The sequence below is a fragment of the Arvicola amphibius genome, chromosome 11 (genome assembly GCF_903992535.2).
Source record: "Arvicola amphibius chromosome 11, mArvAmp1.2, whole genome shotgun sequence".
Classification (NCBI taxonomy): Eukaryota; Metazoa; Chordata; class Mammalia; order Rodentia; family Cricetidae; genus Arvicola; species Arvicola amphibius.
The window spans coordinates 1194919-1221755 of record NC_052057.2 but is presented as its reverse complement, the minus strand read 5'-3'; the positions used below and the strand labels follow the sequence as shown (position 1 = coordinate 1221755).

Here is a 26837-nt window from a genome sequence, read left to right as displayed (position 1 = left end):
TTGGTCCACACTGGCAAAGAGCTGCCTCCTCTCCCAGCACCCATCAATGCTGCTGTCCTCAGGATCGTGGTTTGTAATGGTCTGTCCTGGTGGTAACTGCCCTTGATCTTTGCTGATCAGAGAATGCAAATGAGCTTTCTTTCTCAGCTGAGAGTCTCTCGGGGACTGTGGGTAACAATTTAAGATACCTAGAGCATCATGGGATAGCATAAAATGATCTTCGGTGAGAACAGAAGATACTTGCATTTTATGCTTCGTGTCTGGGGCCACAAGGAACTTTTTGTTGCCTTGGTGGCTACAGGTGTAGAACAAACTTACATGCTCTAGAATCCTCTTCAGTGAATTCCCACACACACACACAGAGAGGGATGCGGCAGTGAGATACAGCAGCAGCATCCATAATGGACCTCCCTCCACAGAATTTGCCAAAAAAGATAAGCAGTGGGAGGCTTTCTGAGATGGAGAAACGCACCTCGGAACGCTCACAGGCCCATCTATGTGAAACATAAAGCTGCCAGCTACCCCTTCGATGGCTAACCTAAAGCCAAAGACTGACAGGCGGTTTGCAGTCAGTAAGAGAAGTGCCTCGTTCCTGTCACAACCATGCTCAGCTGTGAAAGAATGGTGTTGACCTGGAGGACCACAGTCTCAATTCTGAAATCCTGAGATTCTCCAATTCTGTGTCAGGGACTTGAAACTTGAGCTAATGAAATTCTATACCTTAGTGTCTTACTCCCTTAAGAACACACAGTCAGTGTAATGACAAGGATGCCCACCATGTCTTTTGATACATTTATTCAACCAATTGTGAATTTATTGAGCAAACCACAGATATACAACACACAGAAGAATAGAAAGTGTCTGTCCCTGAGGTGCTCACTCACTGGCTGACAAAGCTCATATATGACAGGAGTGCTAAGCCCAAGCTCTTGATCTCACATGACTGCTCAGAGCTGGTTTAGAGAGGAGAGAAATCGATGTGCACTCAAGTGCAAAGCTTGTCTCAGTGTGGAGCTTGTACTGGGACTTGAATGACTGCACTCTGGGTAGACAGGCGGGAAGCAGAGGGACAATCCATCAGGAACCCTGGGGCAAGAACAGACTCTGCAGAGGGTGACAATGGTGGTCTGACTTAAGATTTGTGTTTGGAAATCACAGAGCTGCAAGCTGGATGGGGCCAGGTTAGATGCAGTTTGCAAGACCAGGAAAAGTAGTCCAAACAGCCTGCTGTGGATTACAGGGCCCGCCATGTGTTCTTTGGAATGGGGGAACAAATAGCAGCCATTTTTTAAAAAGTGTGTGTAAGTACTCATATACTTGCTAGAATTAAGGAAGGTTAGACTTTTGAACACTAGGTAGAGGAGAGTGAATTCCTAATGTTTCTCTAACACTTGCGATCCTCTAGCTGTCTCTTTCAGCCTTTCTCCCCAAGGACGATGAGAGACGGAGTCCATCCCTTCCCCTTTCTCTGAAAGTCAGGCTTCTGGCAGCAAGTACACATTCCTCTGTGCTCCTCCTGCCCTGGCTTCCATGGCTTACCTAATTCTGGGGTTCAATATTAGGAAGCAATATCTACAAGAATAAACTCTATTCTCCAGCATGAATTTCCCAAGTAATGAAGATGTCTGATGATCCTGGCCCGCCTGGCTTTTCCTAGTCCCCATTTTCTCAGAACACCGGCAGGGAAGACTCAGAACTCAGACCACACTGACGTTTCTAGAACTTTATTTCAGGTTCCTTTGGCTGCAAACTCAGTTTACACGGATTCACATAGATGCTTTTTGTGGCCAGGCTGAGGGCATCATCACTGAAGTGGCATTGTCCTCCCTATACTGTCATTCAGCCAATGACAGTAGCAAGACAAATTCATGGCAGCATCCAGGCAATCCCAATCGTGAGTCACCACCTTTACTCCCTCGCGTGGCCTTCTCAGCTTCCCAATGGCCCTAACTTTCCTGGAAACCCAATTCTCCTACCACTCCATGGCACCAGGAATAACTTATGTCAAAATAAATACTAGAAGTTATATTTTTCTCATTATTTAAGTAAAAATCTGTATTCTATGCCCTCTAAATTAGCAGCAGGATATGTGAGCAGTAAAATTAATCCTGCTAGGGAGTAACATACTTTAACATACAATGTCCCCTAAAGGCCCTGTGTGGTGATGCCCAGCTAGTGGCACTTTTGAGAGGTGACTGATCATGTGGACAACTGACTTCATCAATGGAGCTCATTGATAAGTGCATCCACTGACATATTCATAGGTGATTGGGCAATTAGGAAACAGGCCTGAAGTCACTGGAGACATAAAGGGCATATCTTTTTAAATTAATTACTCATTTATCTCTGTATATGACTGTTTTGCCTGCATGTGTATGTTTACCGTGTAGATACCCTAGTGCCCATGGAGGCCAGAGGAGGGCATCAGACACCCAGAAACTGAAGTTACAGACTCTTGTGAGCTGCCATGTAGGTACTGGGAACAGGACCTCTGAACCACTGAGAAATCTCTCCAGTCCCCGAGAGTGTATCTTATTCTTGGATCTTGCCTGCCTTCCCAACTCCTTCCCCCTGTCTGTGTCTTTCCCTTAATGACTGGCTTCCCACCAAGACGTTCTGCCCCGACAAGGGCCAAGAATCAATGGAGCCACGTGACCATGGACGAAAACCATGAAACAAAACAAACCCTTTCCCACCTAGGTCCTTTCCTCGGGCATTCTGTCACAGTATGAAAGTGACCATTTCAGGTCACCGCATGCTGAGCACTGAGTGATAAACTGAACGGTCACATACGCACTAGGGGGTGGGGACACTGCATGCCTCTCCTGGAGAAGCCTCTATAAACATCTCTGTCACCCCCACTAGACAACAGCTGCACATGGGCCATGAAGCTGCTATGTCCAAAACAAGAAAGGAATGTTGTTAATTATCATCTTAATTCATTATACATGTTTTGTGATAGCTCCCCAAATGACTTCTGTTCACAGAATCCTACTTCCTTGTCAACAATGTGTTAGGTATTTGACATACATTATCCAGGGCTAATTCTCCTTGGTCCTTTAAGGTCGTTAGTAGGAAAACTGAGACTCACAATTTTGCCCGCAAATACACAAGGAGTGGAAGAGACCACAATCAAAACAATGTTTCATGGTTGTTAGTTATATCACCTGAGAAGATGTCAAGACAACATTCTAGTCATTCTTCTGAAAACAGCAGACCTCAGCGTCACCTGCTTGGTAGGTGGACAAGGTCTTCTACATAAAGACACAAGTTGCCAAGACAAGTTGAATCAGCAAAGTTCTGAAGTCAAAGAAAGCAGCTCCAAGTGTCATACCAGGCCTCTATTCCAGAAGCTTCTCCCGTGAACTGGTTGGGCATACTTTACCTTTGGAATCCATAGGTAAAGGTGAAATTCAATATTAAACCAACAGAAAGAACAAATGCTTCTTGTGAGACACCCACATTCCCTCAGTCACTGGGAAGGCACCAACGGTGTCAAGCGAGCACTCTCAGATGAGGACAACTTTAGCAATCCACTCAGCTGCCACTCACAGAGGGACATTTTTGACCCTCACACTCATCCCTCAGAGCTAGGTCTGCCTCAGAACCTGCTCCGTAAGTACCTCTCGTAGAGGTAGACTTGGACTCCTCCCACATGCTAACAGTGGGGCAGGACAGCCCTGCCTCCTGAAGGTTCTCCAATGTGCACACGATTTAAAAGCCTAAGAGCTCACCAGACGTATTTGGGCTCCAGAGTTTCACAGCCCTTTCTTAAGGCCACTCTACTGAAATGGGCACTAAGAAGCCAGTTTTGCTAACAAACATTGGCTCCTCGTTTTGGCTCACAGGGTAACTGAGGACAGAATGAGAGCCTGCCATCTCTGCCTTCAATTTGTGTCTGTGCTTTGGCTGACATCACAGAGATAAGCAAGTGTCCTTAACCTTTCCTCTTAAGTTACTTTAAATCCCAGGAAGTTAAAAGCTTCCAGGGACAATTCGCTCTCCCAGAGGAGGGCAGACTGCACCCTCAGCATTAACGGTTTAGCAATCTAACACATATTGTAGAATGTTAGGGCAAACAGACAGGGAGCTGAGACCAAATACAGGGGGCCATACCTCCACCAATCCTACTCCACTCTGCCAGCCTCTTGCCCTCTCTCAGAACCTCATATCCACATCCTAACTTGGAGTCACTGCATCTTCATTTGTTTTACTCCCTAATGTAGCCATGCAGAATAAACCTCCTTTCTCTGCCTTTCAGAATTACTCTCCTTAATTAGCATACTGGGGACAGGTGACTGAGCCTTACTTGGAGTTACGGAGCCCAGGCTTTCACCCCAAATACTTGGGTAACAACTTGGTGGCTATTCTCAGTCTCAATTCCATCTTAGAATCTCCCAAAAGACACCCTTGCTTATGATCCACCCTGAGCCAGTTAACTCAGCCTTTCTGCAAGGCTCATCACCTCCCTGCTAGGCTAGTTTCTCTTTTGATTCTGATTGTCACCTGTACCACTATAAACCACACGGACCTTCTGACCTTAAGTCCCCTGTACCTTCCAGACACTGCCATCCCAGTGAAGATACTGGTAGATGAACAGAGAGCTTTAGAAATGCTTTGCTGAGCCACACTCTTAACTATAAAATGAGCAAGCACACTTCAAGGAAAAGTCCAATGCCAGAGGCTGAGAGACATCTCCAGTCACCAGGAAAATCTGTTGAGAAACCTGAACCTGTCCTGTCCATTAAGTTTTCAAGTTGTTCTGCAGGTGGATACTGCCCGCCACTTAAAACAAATCTTCCCCAGAACCTGTGAAAAGACTTGAATAATCTCTACTGAAGGGCAACAAAGAAGCAATTTGGAAACTTCCAAAAACTAGAATACTGTACAATCCTGAATAATTGTCCAGAAGAGCCATAGGGGAATTCCTGGGAAGAACAGGACTTAATTGATTGCCAACAATGTTGGGAAGGACCAATGTAGTATTTCTGAATTAATGAGTGAAAAGGTTCAGACCCGAGAGAGCGGGAGGACGAGCAGGGCTGATGTGGTTCCCGCTGCCGCACCTCCTTCCCCTACCACAGAGCAGCACGGACAATCGTGTAGCTTACTTTAGCACGGTGGGGGACAAAGTGACTTGATGTGCATCCTAGGCTATGGACACCACTTCCAGGACACAAATAGAAGTTTCCATGGGAGTGGAGTGGAGATTCATGAGCTACCGCTGTGTTCCTTTCTCCTCTTTAGGGGAGGGCCACAGAAAACCTTCACCCCAAGAGCCTCTTCTTCGATCCACTAGGTGGCGCAAACTCTCCTTTTAGAGAAAAGGACATTAAAAATTGGTACACCCAAGCAACTTCCTGCATTATGCCATAGCCTGGACAAGAAATGGATCTGTTCTTCAAGGAAATCTATCTTGTGTTTAACAAAAGGAAAGAGTTTTCTCTAAACTCTGCTTTGGGACTCAGAAGTTAAACTTATGTTATGGAAGGATCCATGAACCTAAGATTTACTTTAAAAAACAATGCAAGAAGACAACACTGGGGAGTGGCTTTGGTACAAGATTGGTCATTAATGTCTGGGTGAGCACGCCCAAGTCAGCCCACCTCTCTGGTCTTTAATGCCTTTGACTGAGAACTAAGGAATACATAATCTCTAGAATTATGTCCACTACTCAAATTCTGTAGTGTTCATAACATACCACATTTCTATATCTAAGTTAGTCTATTCAGATTTGATAAGAACTTCAAACACAAAGAATGCTTCACAAAGTTCACATACCAACATATATAGCTTTGTTTTGTAGTCCTGAGGACTGAGCCCAGGGATCACATATGCTCAGCAAACTCTACCACTGAGTTATATCCCTAGCCTACTGATACATACCGCTTTGAGACAGGGCTTTACTATTCCGTCCATTCTGGCTTTGAACTCACTCTGTGGCCCAGGCTAGTCTTGAACTTGCAATCTTTCTACCTCAGCAATCTGTTAAGTAGCTGGGATTACAGGCGTGGGGCATAGGACCCAGCACTCTTTGCAAAGCTTAAAAACTGAGATCTTGGTAATTCATTGGCTGAAAAAATATTCCCGAATGTCTAAGCACCAAACACTGGGCAAACATGGAGCCAGATGACGACAGGGGACACACATGAGTTCCTCCCCTTGCTCCACACTGCTCCTCAAGGAAATGGAAATCTACTAGACTTGGAAGTTCTAAACGCCTAGATTCTTAGACACAGAAACAATCTGGACAGCTAAACCTACTGTACATTGAGTACCACCCATCCAAAATGCAGCCTACAGTTTCGGAGTGTTTGGGGCTTCTGGATTAGAGATAACCTATCTATGGTTATAAAAGCATTTGGCATAAATGTAAGTATCACCGGGCCTATTCAGACAGTTGGTATCTTGGCGAACAACCGAAGCAATGACCGCTGCCAATTAACTTACAGGCGCTCCAAACCCAGGGCAGTGAAGTCCATCTTGAACAGTTTGATTTCTACATGTAGAGAGCGTGCTGCAAGCATGATTCTTTAGCCACTGATTCTTCTTCAGTAATATTGTAATTAGTCTTTTTCCTCCTTTCTAGAAATTTGTATCTTTCATTATGTTTTTAAAGGAATAGCTGTCTTAAATCTTAGGTTTCCCTTTGGATTTTCACAATTAAATGTATTTCACTTTGAGTTCCAGTCACCTGTATAACTAAATTTGCCTGCCTCTTCACTCTCCAATTTAATTCTATTCATTCTGACTAGTTTTATTTATTCTTGTTAAGCGCATCATTAGACAAAGCATTATAGGGAGAAGGATGCTTCCAAGACACCATAAAGTTGGTCATGGACCAACTTTGATCCTATGGTCACAAACGGCTAAAATTGAAAGATGAATGGAACGCTTTAGGCTTCAGTTCCTGAATAATACACCTAGTCTCAGATAAGAATTGCCATGGGCTCTAGATGAAGGTGCCTTGACTAAAATGCTCAACAATGTGGTACTTAATTAGCTCTGGAAACTCATCAGCAAGACTTTGGATATTAATTACAAGGTTTTCTTTTTTTTAAAAAAAGAAGCAAATGTTCCAATAACTTCTATTACCATCATTTAATATTCCCAGAGGATTTCCCCAATAAGCATTAATCATTTCTTTATGTTCCACAGTTGACCCACGAGTGTTAATCAAGGCTCCAGAATGGACTGTTAAGTGTTTCTATCTATTGGTGAAGGGAAGGGTGTGCTTGTAGGTGGGTCTGGACGTCTGTATGCATCGTCTTTCCACGCAACAACTCGGAACACCAGAGGGGGAAAATCAGCGCCAATGACAGCACAGCCTTCCAGCCTCCTTCTCTTACGAAGTTGCGCTGAAGGACGCACACATCTCCCTCTTCCCATAGCAGTCTGGTGGGATGGTTCAGACCTTATCATGTTCTGTGATACCTGTGACATCAGCGAGTAGCCACCATTGTCATCCTCAGTGGATACCCTCTCCATCTGAGGGAAGTGTACAGTACTGATAACACTGGCCACAATACCAGAGCGGAGCTGACTTCACACAGTAAGCAGTAGAACTCAGCAATGGGAAGGACCTCTCTCAGTCCAACACGATGCACACATCAGAGAAGAAACACCTATATGGAGCCAACCGTTGGTTACCTTCATGAATAACGGCAGGCAATATGTATTTAGTGCTAAGTATCAGTGACGATGATAACTACTTCAAATACAATATCTATTTGTTCTTCAAAAAATCCCAAGGAGGCAGGTGTTTTGTTTTCATGCACAGAGAAGAACACTGCCCCAGTCACTCTGATGAAAGTAGCCAGGGACCAGACTGCAAACCAAGGTCTGGCTGATCCCAAAGCCCACTTTTGAGGTGTGCTTTTTACACGAATTTACATTGCTTCCACACTCTTATTACCTGAATGAATGCATTAGATAATATATATTCATGGTGTTCAATTAATAAATCAAGTATTTCCAAGACAAAGCCCCTTACATTTACCAGTAAGCTCTTAGGTCCGTTCAGACAGCTGGACAGGGCCATTATTTAGTCTGTCCCTAGCTGCCTCTCTGAACGTGCGTTTCTCAGGCCAAGTCTAACAGTGCCACCACTGTTCCATGTTCTATAGCTTGAGGCCTCCCACGGGACTGGGCCCTTTAATCACTGCAATCACTGACCAGCCTCTGTCATCTCTACAACTGGCCCACCCATGGCTGTCACAAGGCTGTTTAAGACAACCACTTGGTCCCCTTCCCCCACACTGCAACTGTCAGTATAGCGTTAATTGTCAATTTGGCAGAATCTAGAATCACTAAGAAGATGGGCCTCTGGGCAGGCCTGCAAGGGATTATCTTGAATATGCTAATTTATGTGGGAAGAACCATTTTGGGTTAGAGCAGGAACCACTGCACTCCGGGTTGTATGGAACGGAGAAGTCGCTGAACACTCCTGTGCATAAAACCTCTGCGTTTTGACCGCGGATGCAATGTGCCATTTCCTCAAGCTCTTGCCCTGGTGACTTCCCCACGGTGACACCCTGGAAGTGTAAGCCAAATGAGCCCTTCCTGTCCAAGCTGTTTATCTCAGAGTATGTTGTCACAGCAACAGGAAGCGAAACCAAGACAGCAGCTGACCAGCCCCTCACCTGCGGTCTGCACAGGGCTGACAGGATACAACCTACCTGGGTCATGGCAACAGATACTTCAGCCTTTCCTGTCACGCTCAGGCACCCACAACTTACAGTTTTTCCAGTTGATGACAAGACAGGGGCCACCTGCCTGCCCTGAAGCTACCCAGAGCTGGCCCCTGAGGCTGGAGACAGTAGCAGCAACTCCTTAAGAGAAGGAATGAGCTTGCTTCTTCAGGTGACTTCTGGGACTGGCTTTGCCTCTCACCACACTAATGGTCTATGGGCCAACGTGAGCTGCAAGTGCACACTCTCAGGACACAATCTTCGCTCAAGGCAGCGTAAAAAGGAGGAGGAAATCGCAAAAACTTAAACCCCAACATTATCACAGGAAAATAAGTGAGTACCTAGCAAAAACAAGACAACATTCGAGAGCCGTTAGTAATTAAAAGCCTTGGTCGGTAATTGGCTTTAAAAAGCCAATTACTGAAATGTGTAAGTAAAACCATAAAATGTAAAGAGCAGAAAGTCATCCTGATAGAACTTTCAGTGTGGTTCACTGCAGGGCCAGGGGCTCATTTGGCGACCAAATAAAGGAAAACTACAGAGGGCATAGCAGAGACCTACTTAAGTTTAAAAAAAAAAAACAAAAAACCCAGGCTTCACAGTCATTAGTCAGCTCTGCTAATCCCACGCTGTGAGTGCATTGGTGGTGCAGGGGTGAGCACAGCTACCCCTAATCCCATGCTGTGAGTGCATTGGTGGTACAGGAGTGAGCATAGCTACCCCTAATCCCATGCTGTGAGTGCATTGGTGGTGCAGGAGTGAGCACAGCTACCCCTAATCCCATGCTGTGAGTGCATTGGTGGTGCAGGGGTGAGCACAGCTACCCCTAATCCCATGCTGTGAGTGCATTGGTGGTACAGGAGTGAGCATAGCTACCCCTAATCCCATGCTGTGAGTGCATTGGTGGTGCAGGGGTGAGCACAGCTACCCCTAATCCCATGCTGTGAGTGCATTGGTGGTGCAGGGGTGAGCACAGCTACCCCTAATCCCATGCTGTGAGTGCATTGGTGGTACAGGGGTGAGCACAGCTACCCCTAATCCCACGCTGTGAGTGCATTGGTGGTACAGGAGTGAGCACAGCTACCCCTAATCCCATGCTGTGAGTGCATTGGTGGTGCAGGGGTGAGCACAGCTGCTCCTGATTCCATGCTGTGAGTGCATTAGTGGTGCAGGAGTGAGCACAGCTACCCCTAATCCCATGCTGTGAGTGCATTGGTGGTACAGGAGTGAGCATAGCTACCCCTAATCCCATGCTGTGAGTGCATTGGTGGTGCAGGGGTGAGCATAGCTACCCCTAATCCCATGCTGTGAGTGCATTGGTGGTACAGGAGTGAGCATAGCTACCCCTAATCCCATGCTGTGAGTGCATTGGTGGTGCAGGGGTGAGCATAGCTACCCCTAATCCCATGCTGTGAGTGCATTGGTGGTACAGGGGTGAGCACAGCTGCTCCTGATTCCATGCTTCCACTTCTTTCTTTCCCTTTTGTACTGAATTCGTTCCCAGTGAAATTCCACAGCGTCATTGGAAACCAGATACAAAATGTCAAAGTGCTTCCCATCAAGAAGTGGCAGAGATGACAGCAGAAGGACAAAGAACACAAACATGATGCTACACATCCAAAATACACAGAAGCAAGTGTTCCAGAAGAGCAAGCAAGGGGACCTGCTGACCCTCCTTCCACTCCTGAGACCTCTCGTCTCTCTCCCAGAACAGGACTGCGCTGGACAGCGGTGAGGCAGTAGCAGCCTCTCTGTTCCCTCCTTAGGCACCCGCCAGTCTGCTCCTCCTGTAAGCTAGGCACTCAACTGTGACCCACTAATATTTTATGATGATGATAACTTGAAGATGCTATTTAATTGTTTTAAAAATCTGCAGTCATGACTTTCACTGGGCATAAAAGTCCAGAGTACGCTGTGCCAGGAGAGCCAAACTGTGCCGTACTGGAGTCCTTGTCCCACCCCACCTACAGAGCACATTATTGGTAAGTGGGCAACTCCTGCATGGCCATGCCCATCAAGTCTCTCGGAATTCCCATCTTTTCTTTTCAATTACCCAAAACTTCCATCCATCAACTTAAGTCAATAAGCCATGAATTACTGAGCTTGTAGGATGCAGATCATGAATGTGTGTGTGTGTGTGTGTGTGTGTGTGTGTGTGTAAGGCAAGATTGCAAAACAAATGTCTACACGGTGGCTTATAGGCAGCCAACACACATGCCCTTAAGGGACTGTCTGAAATCATTTTACCCATGTATATCATTCAAGCACAGCTTCAGCACACAGAAGATGGTGGGGAAAAAAATCTTTTTTTTCTTGTATGTTTCTTGCTTCTGTTCTCCAAGCACAGTTACAGAAAGTGAAAGAAAGCTGGCTGTTCTTTGGCAAAACCAAAGGTACAGGCTTTAAGATCAGAGTTTCCATGGCTCATATCTGTGAGCTGCATGCAGAAAAGGACTTGTGTGACTGATCCCCCTCCCATCACTGCCTGCCTTAGCATACACCCCTCAAGGTCTACAGCTTCATCTAACAGAGACAGGTCCAAGCGTCTTCCCCCATTTCCTAAAACCCTGTGAGGGATAGGCTCAAAGCATCCCCCAAAGAGCATCCAAAGGTTGCTTCTGGAAATCCTGCGAGTGTGACAGGGTATTGCTCAGACAATCCTCTCTCACCCATACTCAATACCAACTCTTTCTCTAATCCTGCTAATGTTGGCTTTTGTCTTCTATGGCTGACTGCCTCCCTACCGTTCTCCTGATACAGGACCCCAAAGCACACCTGGGCAGAGTCCAGGCTGCTGACAGCTACTCAGGCTACTTGGGTCTCCTGCTCTTGGTCCTGATCACTGCGGTCAGAGAAAAAGCACTGCTAACCCTTTCTCAATGCCTCCTACTGCTACCTGGGGATGTTTTCTACTGTTGATACCTCCAAACAATGGCTACTCACCATACCACCCCACAGCAGGGGTGGGAAAACTCTCCTACGAAGATCCAGAGTTAAATTTCTTTTATGCTACCACTACCACCACTATAACTACCACCAGTACCACCACCACCACCACCACCACCACCACCACCACCACCACCACCACCACCACCACCATATCTTTTGCCCGTTTCTGTCTTCTGTGTCTGGGAACGTGACACTAGGTATGTTATGTGAGTGAGACCAGGTTGTCCTGCAGTGCCATTGATGTGATAGTATGTCAGAATGTCCTCTCTCTACAAATGGCTGAATAGTGTTTATTTCCATTTACCGTGCTTTATCTATTCCTCTACTGGCAAATGCAAACACCATTTCAAATTTGGGGATATACAAAAAGGGCCACAGGCCAAAGTGGACCCTTAACTCCAGTCTGTCATACTCTGCTCTAGAGGCAAATGAATGAGAGAGAGAAAGAGAGAGAGAGAGAAAGAGAGAGAGAAAGAAAGAGAGAGAGAGCGCGCACGCAGAGGTTACAAAATTTTCAGCCCCAAAAGTCCACATACATCACAAATCTTTTGTAGGGCACACCCCAAGCCAAAAGAACACTCAGCCTTCCATGTTAATCACTAAGTATTTAAGTTGAAATGATATAATATGTAGTCAATGTCTAACAACCTGCTAGACACCCTTCACCTGGACCATCGCTTGGAACCTGCAGACTCCTTTCCTGTTCCACACTGACTGTTAAAAGCCACTTGCTTTTCAGTGTAGCGCCCATGGAACTCTCATCCAATCACACGAAAGGAACGCCATGTGGCTTGCCGCTGAAGCTGTCAATCATTTGAGTTAGAGTCTCACCCGGTACCAATGGTGTCGCTGTGTTTCTCTCATAAATTCAAAACTGCACCAGTGTCTAGGTGAGTGTACTGAAAAACTCTGGGGCTTCTGGGCACATAGCTTGGGACCCACAGATCCAAGCCCTTCCAGATCACACACCAGAGACACTTGATTTTTGACAAAGAAGACAAAATTACACAACAGAAAAAAGAAAACATTTTCAACAAACGGTGCTGGCATAGCTGGGTGTCAACATATAGAAGAATGATAATAGATCCTGCACAAGACTCAAGTCCAAGTGGACCAAAGACCTCAACATAAGTCCAGTCACACTGAGTCTGGTAGAAAAGAAAAGGAAGAACAGCCTTGAATGTATTGGCACAGGAAACAACTTCTTGAGTATAACACCAGCAGCACAGACACTGAGATCGACAACTAATAAATGGGACCTCATGAAACTGAAAAGCTTCTGCAAGGCAAGGAACATTGTCAATAAGACAAAACCTGCAGCCTACAGAATGGAAAAAGATCTTCACCACCACCCCCCATTTGGCAGAAGGCTGATCTCCAAAATATATAAAGAACTCAAGAAGCTAGACATTAAAAAACCCCACAAAGAATCCAAATAAAAATAAGGTACAGACCTAAACGAAAATTCTCAATAGAAGAATCTCAAATGGCAGAGAAACACTTTAAGAAATGTTCAACATCCTTAGACATCAGGGAAATGCAAATCAAAAAGACTCTGAGATTCTATCTTATACTTGTCAAAATGGCTAAGATCAAAAACACAAATGACAGCTTATGATGGAGAGAATGTGGAGCAAGGGGACCACTTCTCCATTGCTGGTGAGAGTATAAACTTGTACAGCCACTTTGAAAATCAATACGGTGGTTTCTCAGAAAATTGGCAATTTACCTCAAAAAGCCATCGATATCACTCCCGGGCATATACCCAAAGGATGCTCAATCATGCCACAAGGACATGTGCTCAACTATATTCATAGCAGCTTTGTCATAACCAGAACCTGGAAACAACCTAGATGTCCCTCAACCAAAGAATGAATAAATGAAATATGGTACACTTATACTATGTAGCATTGCACAGCTGTTGAAGACAGAGTCAACAGGAAATTTGAAGGCAAATGGATAGAACTAGAAAAAAAATCATCCTGAGTGAGGTAACCCAGACCCAGAAAGACAAACATGGTGTGTAGTCACTCATAAGTGAATATTAGCTATAACGTAAAGGATAACCATGCTACAATTCACATTCCAGAAAGGCTAGACAAGGAGGGCCCAAGGTGGGATACATGGATATCCCTGGTAAGGGCAAACAGTAGGGATTTCCTGGATGGATTGGGGGTGGGCAGGCATGGGAACTTGAGGGGTCAGGCTTGGGGGAGTGGACTGGGAGAGTACTGAAAGAGATGGCTGGAAAGAGGGTGCATTTTGGGGTTAGGTAGAAACCTGATACAAGAAAACTCCCACGAATCTACAAGGATGACCCCAGCTAAGGCTCCTAGAAATAGTGGACGCATAGTCTGAACTGGTCTCCTGTGATCAGAGCAGTGACTACTCCAAGTGTCATCAGAGAGCCTTCATCCAGTAACTGATACAAACAGATGCAGAGACCCTCAGTCAAACATTAGGCTGAACTCGGGGAATCCTGCTAAAGGGAGGAAGGAGGGATTGTAGCTATATTAGTATTTTCTCCAAAGAACATATAAATATTAACACAAGTAGGTTAAAAATGAACAAATTTGAAATGATTCAGGAAGACCAGACACCCAATGCACTTAGCAAGGTTAGGTTAGGTGGTATGCCAAATGAATTGATGAAAGCATTCTGTGTTCAGGGCTTCCCGAATAACCATTTTTTCTCATGCTAGAGATTAAACCCAAGGCCTCGCACGTGTTCAGCAAACTTTACTCCCAGCCCCAGAGCTTGCTATGCTCAACTTCTACATGACTGCAGGAGAAATCCATGGAGCCCTTTAAAACAAAAACAAAACCATGTAAGCTTTGGCACTAACCGAGAGGAACAAACAACCATGTCTCAGTGTTGGCTGAAGAAAGCACACAGAGAACAACTTTGGAGTGTAGTCCCATGCGCACACACAACAGTGGGAGGAACCTCACACAAGGCCTGCATTCAGCTTATGTGCCCTTTCCCATCATTCCCACTCTCTAGGTTGTATGTGTGCACGTGTATGGTATGTGCTGTGCACATTTTATGTACTTGCTATGGTAGGTGGAGGTGTGTACGTCCCTGTGTATAAGCCAGAGGTCAGCGTCAAACGTCTCCTTCTTCACCTTTACTTCTTGAGACAGACTTTGCCATTAAACCTGAAGCTCATCAATTCAGATAGGACAGCTAGCTGGCTGAAGAAGTTCCAGGATCCCCCCCTGTCTCCACCTTGTCCCCCACCATGGGGATACAAGATATAAGACACCAAGTCTGGCTTTTTAATGTGCACTTTTAGGGACCCAACTCCTCATGCTTGTGTGGAAGACACTTCACGGACTGAGCCACCTCCCCACAAGGTTTTGCAATGCTTAATCTTTGGTTAAGAATTGCTGTGGAAATATTCTGTCTGTGCTGTGAAGGAAATTTTAAGTATGGATTTATTTGTATGATTTATGAGGCATAGAGAATAAGTTCACCTTTATAAGCTGCCAACACAGATGTCAGTTCACTAAAATATTATGCGTGATTTAGGTGAGAGAGCGCACAAAGGAATTTTATTTGGAAGACTGACTGAGGCCCTTTTGTCAGGGCGGCAGACCTGAAGTTTGTAAAACACAATGGGAATGCCTGAGCCCAGACATGAAGTAACCTTTTCAGAGCCCAAGGAGGAGAAGTAAGAGACAGGATAGGGCTGCTCCCAGCGGGAGCTTCTCGAGATATGCTCATCCCTGAGTTTCTCTGTTTGTCTGTCCCTGGGCTGCTGATCTAGAACACATCCTGATCAGCTGTCGCTGAGAGAGCCAGAGGTGGAGGAGAGGCTGTCCCTGCCTTTCTAATCCTTTCGATTCTAAACAGTAAAAACACGAACACCCCCCCTCCTAAATGGAGAATAGGAAGAAAAAATAATCAAAAACAGAGAACAGAAAGTCTTTGCTTTCCCTGGATACTAAACAGAAATATCCTAGGAACTGCCAATAATGGATAAAAATTACAGAATCTTAATTAGGGAGCTACAAATCCAAATCTCATGCAGTACCATTCACTTTTCATCTCTTGAATTCTATAGTGACGTGTGAAAAAGAATCTGTTAACTTCATGGTTTTAAAAATCTCCAATTTTAAATTGTGGCCATAACTGTAAAAATGAAGCCAGGGAATGTATACACAGGGCTGTCTGCACTCATTCTTTTATAAAGCACTTTCTGGGAAGCCACCAACTGCCAGCGTCCGGCCAGCACTTTAATAAACATCACTTTGTGTGCTGGTTTTAGTTTGGTTTGGTTTCCATACTTCTTAAGTCCACCCTGAGCAGTGACATATCTCAGAGGACACAATGCAAGGGAGCCGCCCCTCAGGAAGTGCGCTCACCTCTGTGGATTCAGATGTCGAACACTCAGGGCCCATGCCCGGTCCTCACTCGTTCCTAAGCACTGTGCGGAAGTGGGGCGGGAAGATCTCCACAACAGCTCTGTGAGTTAGAGACACTCGCTGCTCTAAGCCACCGTGAGATCACAGCAAGACACCCTGCTGTGCTGTACACCATAGGGTGTCTACACGCAACGGTGGTGTGCTCGCTACTGAACAATTGCAAGGTGGGTGTTCACCACAAGGAAATGACAAATGGGAAGATAACTGTGTTTAGCTTGACGCCAACGTTACGTCAATATACACATGTATCAACACATTACTTGATGCCCAGTTAATACAGAAAAAGAATTTCCATCAATGTCCTCCAAAGCCAGACACTCACCCCATCCTAGAACAGCGGGAAACAAATGAAACAGATGAAGAGCACAGACACACGGAAGGCACATGTTTTCCAACGCCATGCCTTACACGCCCCAAGACTCCTCTAATTCCACAGACGGTCTCTTTGTGTCTATAAGACACTAAAGCAACCTGAGGAAATCCCATTTCAGACCAAGGACAGTTTGTCTCACACAATGTGTCCTAAGGTCAAAGGGCACTGAACAGCGAGAGAAACACAGCCCCACTGAGACCGACTGTTCACTAATACACATGCCACTAACTCATGTGCCACACACACACGTCACCAGCACACATGCCACTAACGCACAGAGGTAGCACAGGTGGCCGAGCTTTACCTCCTCTTTAACAGATCATGAGTTTTTATCATTACCATTTTTGTGACACCCAAGATGAAGGTGAAGCCACGTTTAGGCTCCATCAAAGGTTGACTGTGTCTTTAGCACGACTCTGGATTCCCCCTGTGCAGACTGTCCATGAAAGGCATGTCATCAGAGGACAGTTCACCCCACCCAGGAACTGAAGTAGACCCCAGACTATGTCTCGCCTCTGCTACAGCCTGTACTACCTGACATTCCACAACACCACGGGGACCCCACACACCCTACACCACGGCCATTCTAAGACCCACATTTGATACTACTGAGAACTTGGGAAGCAATGAGATCAGGGCTGAGTCGTTACACCGTGCTTGCTTTCCTCAGTTTCCCTCTCTATTAACAGACAGAAGACGGCCTTAGCCTGTCACTGACCTTATGGAGGGCGGGAGCCAACACTGGAACCAGGAAGCCATTGTAGATGTAGCTGACGAGCTGAGAGCGGATCAAAGGGTGGGCCACCTGAGACAGAAGGACACAGGGCTCAATCTCTGCAATTCTTTAAAACCAAGCAGTTCTGTGCGTCTCTTACATCCAAAATGGAAACCCAAATTTGGGCCATGTTTTCACTTGTTAAATAATACTTCAGACCCCACGATGACTTGATTTTTTTTCAAATCTCTATTACAGTATAAACAGCTAAAGTTATACTTCCAAATATGGAAAAAATGTTAATTTTAAAGTTGATTTGAAAAAGACAATGAATAGACTATGTATAAATATTTATAAGTCCAGATGAATAAATTAGAAAGTATAATTCTTGCCCCTTAACTCCCTCGGGGCTCCATATCTACTCATGCTACATTTTTAAGAGCGTAGCTATAGAAAATGATAATTAAATGTGCTTATTTTGCTAACAGAGAACTTTGAAGATATAATTCCTGTTATTTATATTAGGGAGAAAAGAGCCTATAAAATGCTCTCATAAAAAAATGGACATTCATTCAAAAGCTGAAAACATTGCTGGTGATATTGAACGTCCCAAATTTGACTTTCAAAATACATGAGGACATGGACAAACCTTTACTAATATTTTTATAAGTAATCCTTTCAGGGGTTTCCTAACCCTAAATCACTACTTAAGTGTTTTAAAGTAATGTTTGCCTTTAGTTTGAAATAAAGACATTATTTCCCCACTCTTCACCATGCCCAGCTTTACTGAGAGGAAGAGGGAAAGAGTTTCAGTCAAACAGTAACATAAAAAGTGGTTTCTAGGGAAGTAAGGCAGCTGTTTAAATCACTGACAATCTCTCTGTACATCCCAAGAAGAGCTAATAGTAATTCCATCATCTTTATTCCCATACATTTCTGCAAGAAAATGTTGATAGTCTATAATATTAAAGGGGAAATAATTTAAAGTGTAATCCATTTATCTTAAATACAAATAAAAACTTCCTTTGACTTAGCAATAAAAATAAGATGGGAACTAAAGTAATTTATTTTCACTTTCCTCCAGAAGCTGTTTTCTTTATTTGGTAGAAAAACAGATTATAACTGACATTTCTCACCCTAAAAAAAAAAAATCACCATAAAACAAACCTGATTTCTTAATAAATCCAATATTAAGGTATTATGCTACATAGAAGAAATTTTGATGAAAACTTAGTACGCCCTTAAACATATATAAAATTGGATTTTTATTGAAAACAGTAACAAGAAATCCGACACTGAAAATCTAATCAAAAAGCCAAATATACAAGAGTTCAGTGGCGGTTTTTCCCCCTAAAGCAAGCCAATTTCAAAGCAAATTTAATTTGTGTAGCTAAGAAGATTGTTAACTTCTTCCAAATTCAATTGGGATAACAATATTCTTTATGTAGTGTGCACCATTAAGCAAAATAAAGTGTTTTCCTTGTAAGCTCCCAGGAAGAACTTGAAGTAAAAGGGTTATAATTTGGAGTACTTAAGCAGCCTAAAAATATCTATTTGATGATCCAGCCTGTGAACTTATTTTTGATGGGTAAGTGGATAATCAAAACAATAACACATTTTATAGAGAAAATAAAATCTTTCATTTGTTCTCAATTGAAACTTTCAGAAGTCTACCAAACGGTTTCACTCATTTCAGGATATTCAATGGGATTCAAGCAAAGCTTCATGATTCCACGAGCACATCTCAAAATCAAAGAAGGGCTCATTTAGAAGTCTGAATGAGGAGGGGTGCTCACGCACGCTGATCCCCAGCAAGGCTGGAGCTCTCAGCAGACTCTGACCCACCAGGGCTTGTGCTGCTGCCATGCAGTACCTGGATGACGGCGTTACAGAACTCCAGAGAGTTCATGAACTGCACGAGGGGGGGCAACAGGAGCCAGTCATCCTTCAGAAGGCAATGCCAGTCCTCACCCTTTTCTTCCAGCTTCGTGGGCAGGGACGAGTACAGGCCACTGAGTCCAGTTGCAAGTACCTGCATTCAGAAAAAAAAAAAAAATGTCTAAACAGTCTTTTCCGAAGTCCCTGAACAGCTCACAAGGATGCCTGTGTTACTGGTCCAAAGACCAAACGCAGAGTAGCAATAGAAGAAGGTAGCAACTAGCTAGGATGGTTTAATTCTGTTCTATGGATAGAATAAGAAGGCTATTCCCCAGCAGACAGCGAGGCAAAACCAGAGCTACTTAGCTACTAGTCAAGAGGTTGATGAGGGTGATGTATCTTTTATGTCAGGCACCATGATAAGCCAGGAGAGAAGCAAGTGAGAAGGCAAGACACAAAGATGAACAAAATATGAGTCTCATATCCAAGAAGTTCGGGGAAGGGATAAACTCACAAGAAACATGTTACAGCACAACTTGGAGAGAGCCAATAGAGAAGTGTGTCCGTGAGATTACTCCAGTCTAGGGGAGGCAGCCTTGGGTAGAGGTGGGCCAGGACGGAAGGCTCTGAGTAGTTTTGTGAGAGAGATTGCTTGTTTTTGTCAAGGATCACAACTGACACTTACTAGCAAGCTTACCTGGTATAAACCACTTCCATACATATTAGTTCCTCCAACCATCAGTAACAATGTAACAGAAAGAAAGAACTGGGCTGGGAGAAGAACGGTCACTGAGACTTCGTGACAGAAGTTCAAACAGAGCTAATGTGGAGTCTCAATGCAAAATGGATGAGGATTATCTAACCAAGACCTTCGGTTTTAAGTCAAAACTGGGATTTACTTTTTCCCTTTGCATCCAATTCTTAAAACTATGCTGACAGTATCTGGGGCCCAGCAAGTGAGATTAAGGACTTTAAACTGTCAAGTTCTCCGACTTGATGATTAAGAAATGGCTTTTAAAGAGGAGTGTAGAAAAGGATCGCTTCGTGCCAAGTGCTTACAGGATAGTTGGGCGGAGAGGCTGTGAATCTCACAGGGCCAGTGGCTTCCGCTAACCGTGCAGCGTCTCAGACAGCCCGACTTAGCCAATGTACAGAAGGACATGGACTGCACACAAGAAGTCAGCTTTAGGGCTGGAAAGATGGCTCAGAGCTAAGGATGCCTGATGTCTGACCACCTGAACTTTATCCCTGGGACCCGTGTGGGGGACAGAGAAAACTGACTCCTGCAAGCTGTTCTCTCGCCTCCACATCACGGCGTACCAGGGCATGTGCACGCCCACACACATACGCTCACAGGCACACATGATATAAATAAATAAATATCTAGTTAAAAATTGAAAGGTGGGGGGAAACAAAAAACAGAAGTTGATTACAAAAGACACCATTCTAGCACAGGTCCTGAAGGGACTCAAATGGATGGAAACATTCAAGAAAGTATTCTGAGTCAGAAGAAGAGGTAGCGGCGTACCTCATTGATCTTCCAACCAGTGAGAGACAAACAAGGAATTACAATACTGTTAGAAACATTCAAAACACACAATAGGACATTTAGGATGCTTCCAATATACAAAAGCTCTTCACTCTGACCTGAGGGTAGGGATGAAAATGGGAACTGGTCTCAGACCGCTAAAGAGTAAACAGGAGCAAGCCAGAAAATGAGGCGTGGAAGGAAAAATATTTCAGGCAGAGGAAAACCTGTACAAGGGCTGAATGGAGAAAGAAGAGAAGATACCCTCAAGACCAAGAAGCCCAGCGCTGTCAGAGCAGAGAGGGCTGACCACACCAAAGTAAATACGAGCCACATCCTGCAGGGTTCTACCGTGCTGCACAAAAGGCTCCTGAGACTTCTGGGTAGAGAGCCCTACAGACAGCTGTGTGGGTCTGATGCCTGCGAGGGTGCTCTGGGCTAGAGCCATCGTGTGAAAGGGTCACTCAAGCATAAAACCAAAGAGGAATAGGAGAGGAAGACCATGAAAAGACAAGTCAAACACACACACACACACACACACACACACACACAGAGAGAGAGAGAGAGAGAGAGAGACTGGCATGGGGAACAAAACACAGAGAAGCCTTGCAGCCAGTCTAGGGAGAAATGTCCATGGACCTACAGCTACCTCTCCTTTCACTTGGTGAGACAGTCACCTCTCTGGCATGCACTAGCTTACGCTCTGTCGTCTCTGTCTCCTGATTAGACCTGGTCACATCAATCTATACCGCAGATATGGATGATTGATACAATCAGGTGTGTTGAGTCTTGATTGTGACCTTCCAAGAGTAACACAATGACTTCAGGGATAAGGGAGTGCACGTCGAAGAGGTCTTAGCACAAAGAAACCTGAAGAAGCCTTAGGAGAAGCTAAGAGCTGAGATGACATAGAATAAAGGACAATGGGAGAACAGATGGACATATCAACACTATAAATATACAGATATACCTTTGTTCTATTTCCTAATAACTTTTAGCCACTCATACATTAACTAACTCATTAATAAGAAAAATCTTGACTACTTAATTTCAGGTTTGTTGCTAAGTATAGGAAACAAAACAGTAAGCAAGATTGATCTTTTATCTCTTCAAATATCGGGGCATCTGTGGTCCCCAAGGAAGATGTCCTCTATTTAAAATACTTAATTCCTTGTCAGCATAACAATACAAATCACTTTAACACTATTTTTGAGTGTGACCCAAATGAGTTATCTGTTATAAATTAGAAACCTCTGGCAAAAGCATCTGGAGCCCAAAGTCCTCCTAAGAAGAGAAGTCTAATCTTGATGCTACATTTTAAAAGTCAATTACATTTGCTAACTCATGCTAAATTAACCACAGAACAAAGACTTTAATTCTGTGTTCTCCTGGTTTCTAAACCACTTTGAGACTCTGAAGATGAATTCATAAAGACAAGCTTAATTTGTCTGACTAAAAAGCTGGGAATAACTATTCAGTATATCAATATAATTACAGCAACATTAATTTTCAAATTACATACATCAGTGGCAGTAATTAAAAATAACACACACCTAATACTCACTTTTTAAGTGAGTTTTCCAAAAGGGCATGGCTGGGGTGTGAACAGCAGGAAGCCTGCCCAGACATAAAGACACACCCCATGCAGACGTGACAGCTGGTAGGGCAGGGTGTCCCCACCATGTCTCTGACACTGTAAGACAGGGCTAGGAAATAGCCCAGCTATTTTCCTCAGAGTGGAAAAAAAATAAAAAAATATTTCGCAAAATAAAAAGCACTACACATTCTTTGGACAGGACTGTGAGTCTTCACATGCATTGACAATTGCATCCCTTCCAAGGCTCTGAGTTCAGATTCATTTATGCAGATTACACACGGTTCTAGAACATGGGCTGTGGGCCGTGCATAGGCAGGGAACAAGCCAGGCCAGGAGAGACGGAGAGGCCCGCTTATGATCACAAACAGGACCCTCGAGAATTCGGAGGTGCTGAGAGAGCAGGGCCAAAGGAAAGAAGTAGCAAGAGGAGAAGTGCGGGCGGTTCTTGTTTCAGTTTTGTTTTGTTTCTAGGTTCAAGAACTAACATCAGGAGAGATTTACTTGTAAATTTCACTGTGTATCTTGAAAACTAAATTATAAAAAGGTGAATTTATCTGCATTCAATGGCTAATTAAAAATAAGAGGCTCATCTACTCTTTTAGCCTTTTATTGATTCAGACCACAAAATTGTAAAACATTGTTTATTCTTAATACATTAAATATTAACCAAGTACTTGCCACTTGTCATCTCCCTAAAGTACCCTTGAGTGATGTTATCAGGGGCTAAGGAGGTGACCCAGCAGGTAAAGTGCTCGCTCCACAAGCATCAACTTCCTGTTCTTTGATCTCCAGCACCCACACAAAAGCCAAGGAGGTGTGATCTCCAGCACCCACACAAAAGCCAAGGAGGTGTGGTAGCTGCAACTCCAGAGCTCAGAAAGTGGAGCCAGGCCATCCCCAGAGCAAACTGGACAGCTAGACTAGCCAAAATGGCAATAACTAGCTTCAGTTCAAAGACTCTGTCTCAGTGGATGAGGTAGAGTGATCAGGGAAGAAAGCTGATTTCAAACACAGGGTGTGTGTGTGTGTGTGTGTGTGTGTGTGTGTGTGAAGGAAGGACTACCATACAGGACCGTATGGATAACAGCAGTGAGAAGCACCAACTTCTTCACAGTCTGGTGTGGTTAAGCTGCAATAGCAGCTTTAGTATCCGACAAATGTGGTTTTGAGCCAGACTCCGCCAATAACTGGAAGTTGTTGAACTCTCTAAACTTAAAGGAGCTATTGTAAGGATTTAAGAAAAGGCCCCATGCAAGATTAGTGCAATAGTTTGCACGTGGTGATGGAGGAAGGACAAGCCATGCACACAGCACCAAGCAAGCTAAAGTCAATCTTTAAACATCCCGCAGTTCTCCGTTCATTTTAGCAAATACGACTTTTAGCAGATGGCTTTGGTGGGAAGCTAGCAGCAAAACACCTGGTCGAGACCATTTGATACAGCTTGCCAAAATAAAAGGCCTCATAAATTCTGGATATGTGATAAAGAACTCCCTACCTGTGGCTCTGTACCTAAAGGTCACCTGCTCTGATTTGCATGGCTTGATTCATGTCTGCGAGGCTGTGTGCTCCTTACCAACATGTGATAAATGGTCTAAGTGTAACCATCTACATTTGCTTAGAGGGGGTGGGGGGTGATCATTTAGTGCCCAGCCATTTGTTGGTACCAGATTGTTCTCAGGGCATCTGTATTCTTCTCCTTTTCTTAAGAATCAAGAAATGAGAGAGCAGCCGGGTGGTGGTGGCGCACGCTTTTAATCCCAGCACTCGGGAGGCAGAGGCAGGCGGATCTCTGTGAGTTCAAGACCAGCCTGGTCTACAAGAGCTAGCTCCAGGACAGTCTCTGAAGCCACAGAGAAACCCTGTCTCAAAAAACCAAAAAAAAAAAAAAAAAAAAAAAAAGAAAGAAAGAAAGAAATGAGAGAGCAGAACCAGTCAGCTCTTCCTATCAACTCTGAAGACAAAAGTCTCCAAAAGGGGTCCAGTTTGCTAAGAGAGTCAATGCTCTTCCGACAGCCTGATGTTAACACGCTTTGACAATCATACTAATTAGAGAAAGTTCTTTGTCAATTGTGGCCCTTAGCTGGTTGGCTAATAGAGTATGCTTTTATCTGCAACATAAAGGGTTTTTTATTTTAATTATGTTGTCAGATGTAATTATGGAAAACTGGGTATAAATGAAATTATGGGCTCTATCCTGAGGGGCAACCTAACCCAAGAAACTTGTCTTCCACTTTAGCAAATAAGGTCAGCTGGCAATGTTGTTTTTCCTCCACTTTTAATGAACTGTATAACGTTTTAAAATGCATTTTTATAAAGGCAACAATTAGTGAAATCAGCTCAAACACAGTTAATGGAAATTTAAACATGAAAACTACACCATATTCTTCTCCCAATACAGTTGAATTTTTTGATTATGAAATATTATTACAGACAAGCAGAATATGATAGGCTCGAGAACCACCGCGATATTTATCAGACGTTATCATTTTGCTTCTTCAGAGTATTCTGCATGCTTTTCAAAAACCGGTAGAGCCGCAGTTGGGGCGTGGGGCTGAGGGACAGCGTGCATGCATGAGGGTCTGGGTTCAACCAATCCACAGTGCCAACAAACAGAACAAATCCTGCGCTATTCCCACGGCCGTCCTCTCCCTTTCTGCCCCACCTCAAGGCTAACTCGAGTCCTGACATTAATACATATTATTCTTGTTCTTGGTTTTGTCTTTGTTTGGTTAGTTTTTGCTTGTTTGCTTGATTTGTGTTTTTTTACTTAAACTATGTGTGTGTCCAGAAAAAAAAAAGGTACCATTCTAAAGCCTTATGTAAATTTTATGTAAATGTTAAAAATGGTAGGTTGCACTTTGCTGTTTATTCGTCATGCAACATGCTTTTAGATTTGTCGATCTTCATACATGTAGGTGTAGCTACATACTAACAGACATTATCATGGTCTAATAATCTTTTGTTTCATACATTTCAACTTTTATTTTCTTTAAATCACTGTTCAACTGAACATACCTGTGACAATATTTGTAAGTAAAGCTTCGGGGTCACACAATATGCAAATATTTGATGTTAGTGACCAAAATTATATTGCTTCCCTAAACATATATCAACTTATGTTCTCAGAAGTTCTTGTCTTTTCTGTATCTTGAAACACTTGGGCACATTACAGTTTTTCAAAATACACAATCCAAATAAGAATTCACTCTTGCTGTACAAATATACAATGTGTGGCTTTGAGCAAATATACAATGGTATGCATCCACGCTAACGTTTCTGCTTCCCTAAAAATCCCCCATGTTTTCCTGCCTACTTTGAAAGATGCTTCTCTTTCTACCGATATCACAGAGGTTTTCTCTCTAGCATGTCATCTAGTGTATTCGGACAACACGCATCCTTTTCAGACTGTCTTCTTTCAGCGTGGTTGTATGTGCTTACGGCTCCCATGGTCTTTTCGGGTCTTGTTAGGTCATCTCAACATCTGGATGGGTCAGTTTTTATTCACCTAGTAAGGGTGCTATCTTGGTTGCTTCTACAATTAAAACTATGAATAAAGCCACTAGAATGATCCATGTTCAGGTTTTTGTATGTAAGTTTTAACTCCTTGGTGTAATACCAAGGAAAGCATATGATAAAAGCATGTTTTATAAGAAACTGTCAAGACTGGAAAGATAGCCCAGTGTTTAAGAACACTGAATGTTCTTCCAGAGGACCTGGGTTCAATTCCCAGAACAAACAGGATGATTCACGACCCCTGTAATTTCAGTTCTAGAGGACTGAATGCTGTCTTCTGACCTCTACAGGCACTGCATGCAAGCACAGACACACATACAGGTAAAATATTCATATATTTGAAAATGAATACATAAATAAACCACTTTAAAAAGAAAACTATCAATCTGTCTCCAAAGCAGCTGTACCAAATTGCATCCCCACCAGTAATTAAAACGAATTCCTATTTCCACATCCTTGCCTGCACTTGGTATTGTCCGTATGGTCTGTGAATACTGGCTGCAAGTGAACCCCTCTTCACAAGTATCATATCTTCATGCTCAGCAGACACGCCCATCCACCACATATATTTCTAAATGTTCTCTAGGGAGTGTTTCTCCTGGTCTAAAATCACCCATACGATGTTTAATAACAATAACAAAAAATCTTATCTACCCATAGCAACTTGCCTTGCCTTGTCCAACAAAACTCACCAGGGCTCTCCTAGCTATTCCATGTACATAAGGCTACATGATTTATAAAGACTGATAGAAGAATAGACAACAGCAATGTCCACTGAGCTTAGGAAGCATTGATAGCTATTGCCCAACCACCTAACACCCAGATCCCTCAGAGACCTACGAAGCCCTGAAAATTACATACTGTTCCCATCTTTTCCTGGTGCTGAGCATTGGCTACTCCAACACACACCATTTTTGTCTCACCCCACAGATTAAGAAACTATACAAAGAAGAGAATTTTTCGTTACTGCAAATACATATTCGTTTTTCAATAAAATCAGTGCTACAGGCCAACAACTAACACTCGTTATCTTGCTGAGAAACAAATTAATTTATGAAAGTAGCTGTGAGGCGTCTTACCACATGCCTTGACTCAGTGGAGCAAAGTCAACCTGAAAGTCTATGAATTTTAAAAGTGCAGGCTTTACCAACCTCTACGCATATACTC

At 43.7% G+C, this 26837-nt stretch overlaps 1 protein-coding gene across 3 annotated transcripts in view; it reads right to left on the bottom strand.

Moving 5' to 3' along the window:
* The window catches only part of Fhip1a (FHF complex subunit HOOK interacting protein 1A), a 208526-nt gene that overhangs the window by 40905 nt on the left and 140784 nt on the right, over positions 1 to 26837 (bottom strand). For all 3 annotated transcript variants that reach the window (XM_038348346.1, XM_038348344.1, XM_038348345.1), the window contains 2 exons: positions 19028 to 19186; positions 17158 to 17244 (listed from right to left, as the gene is read on the bottom strand). In XM_038348346.1, the coding sequence (XP_038204274.1) occupies positions 17158 to 17244; positions 19028 to 19186 (246 nt within the window). The remainder of the gene's footprint in view (positions 1 to 17157; positions 17245 to 19027; positions 19187 to 26837) is intronic.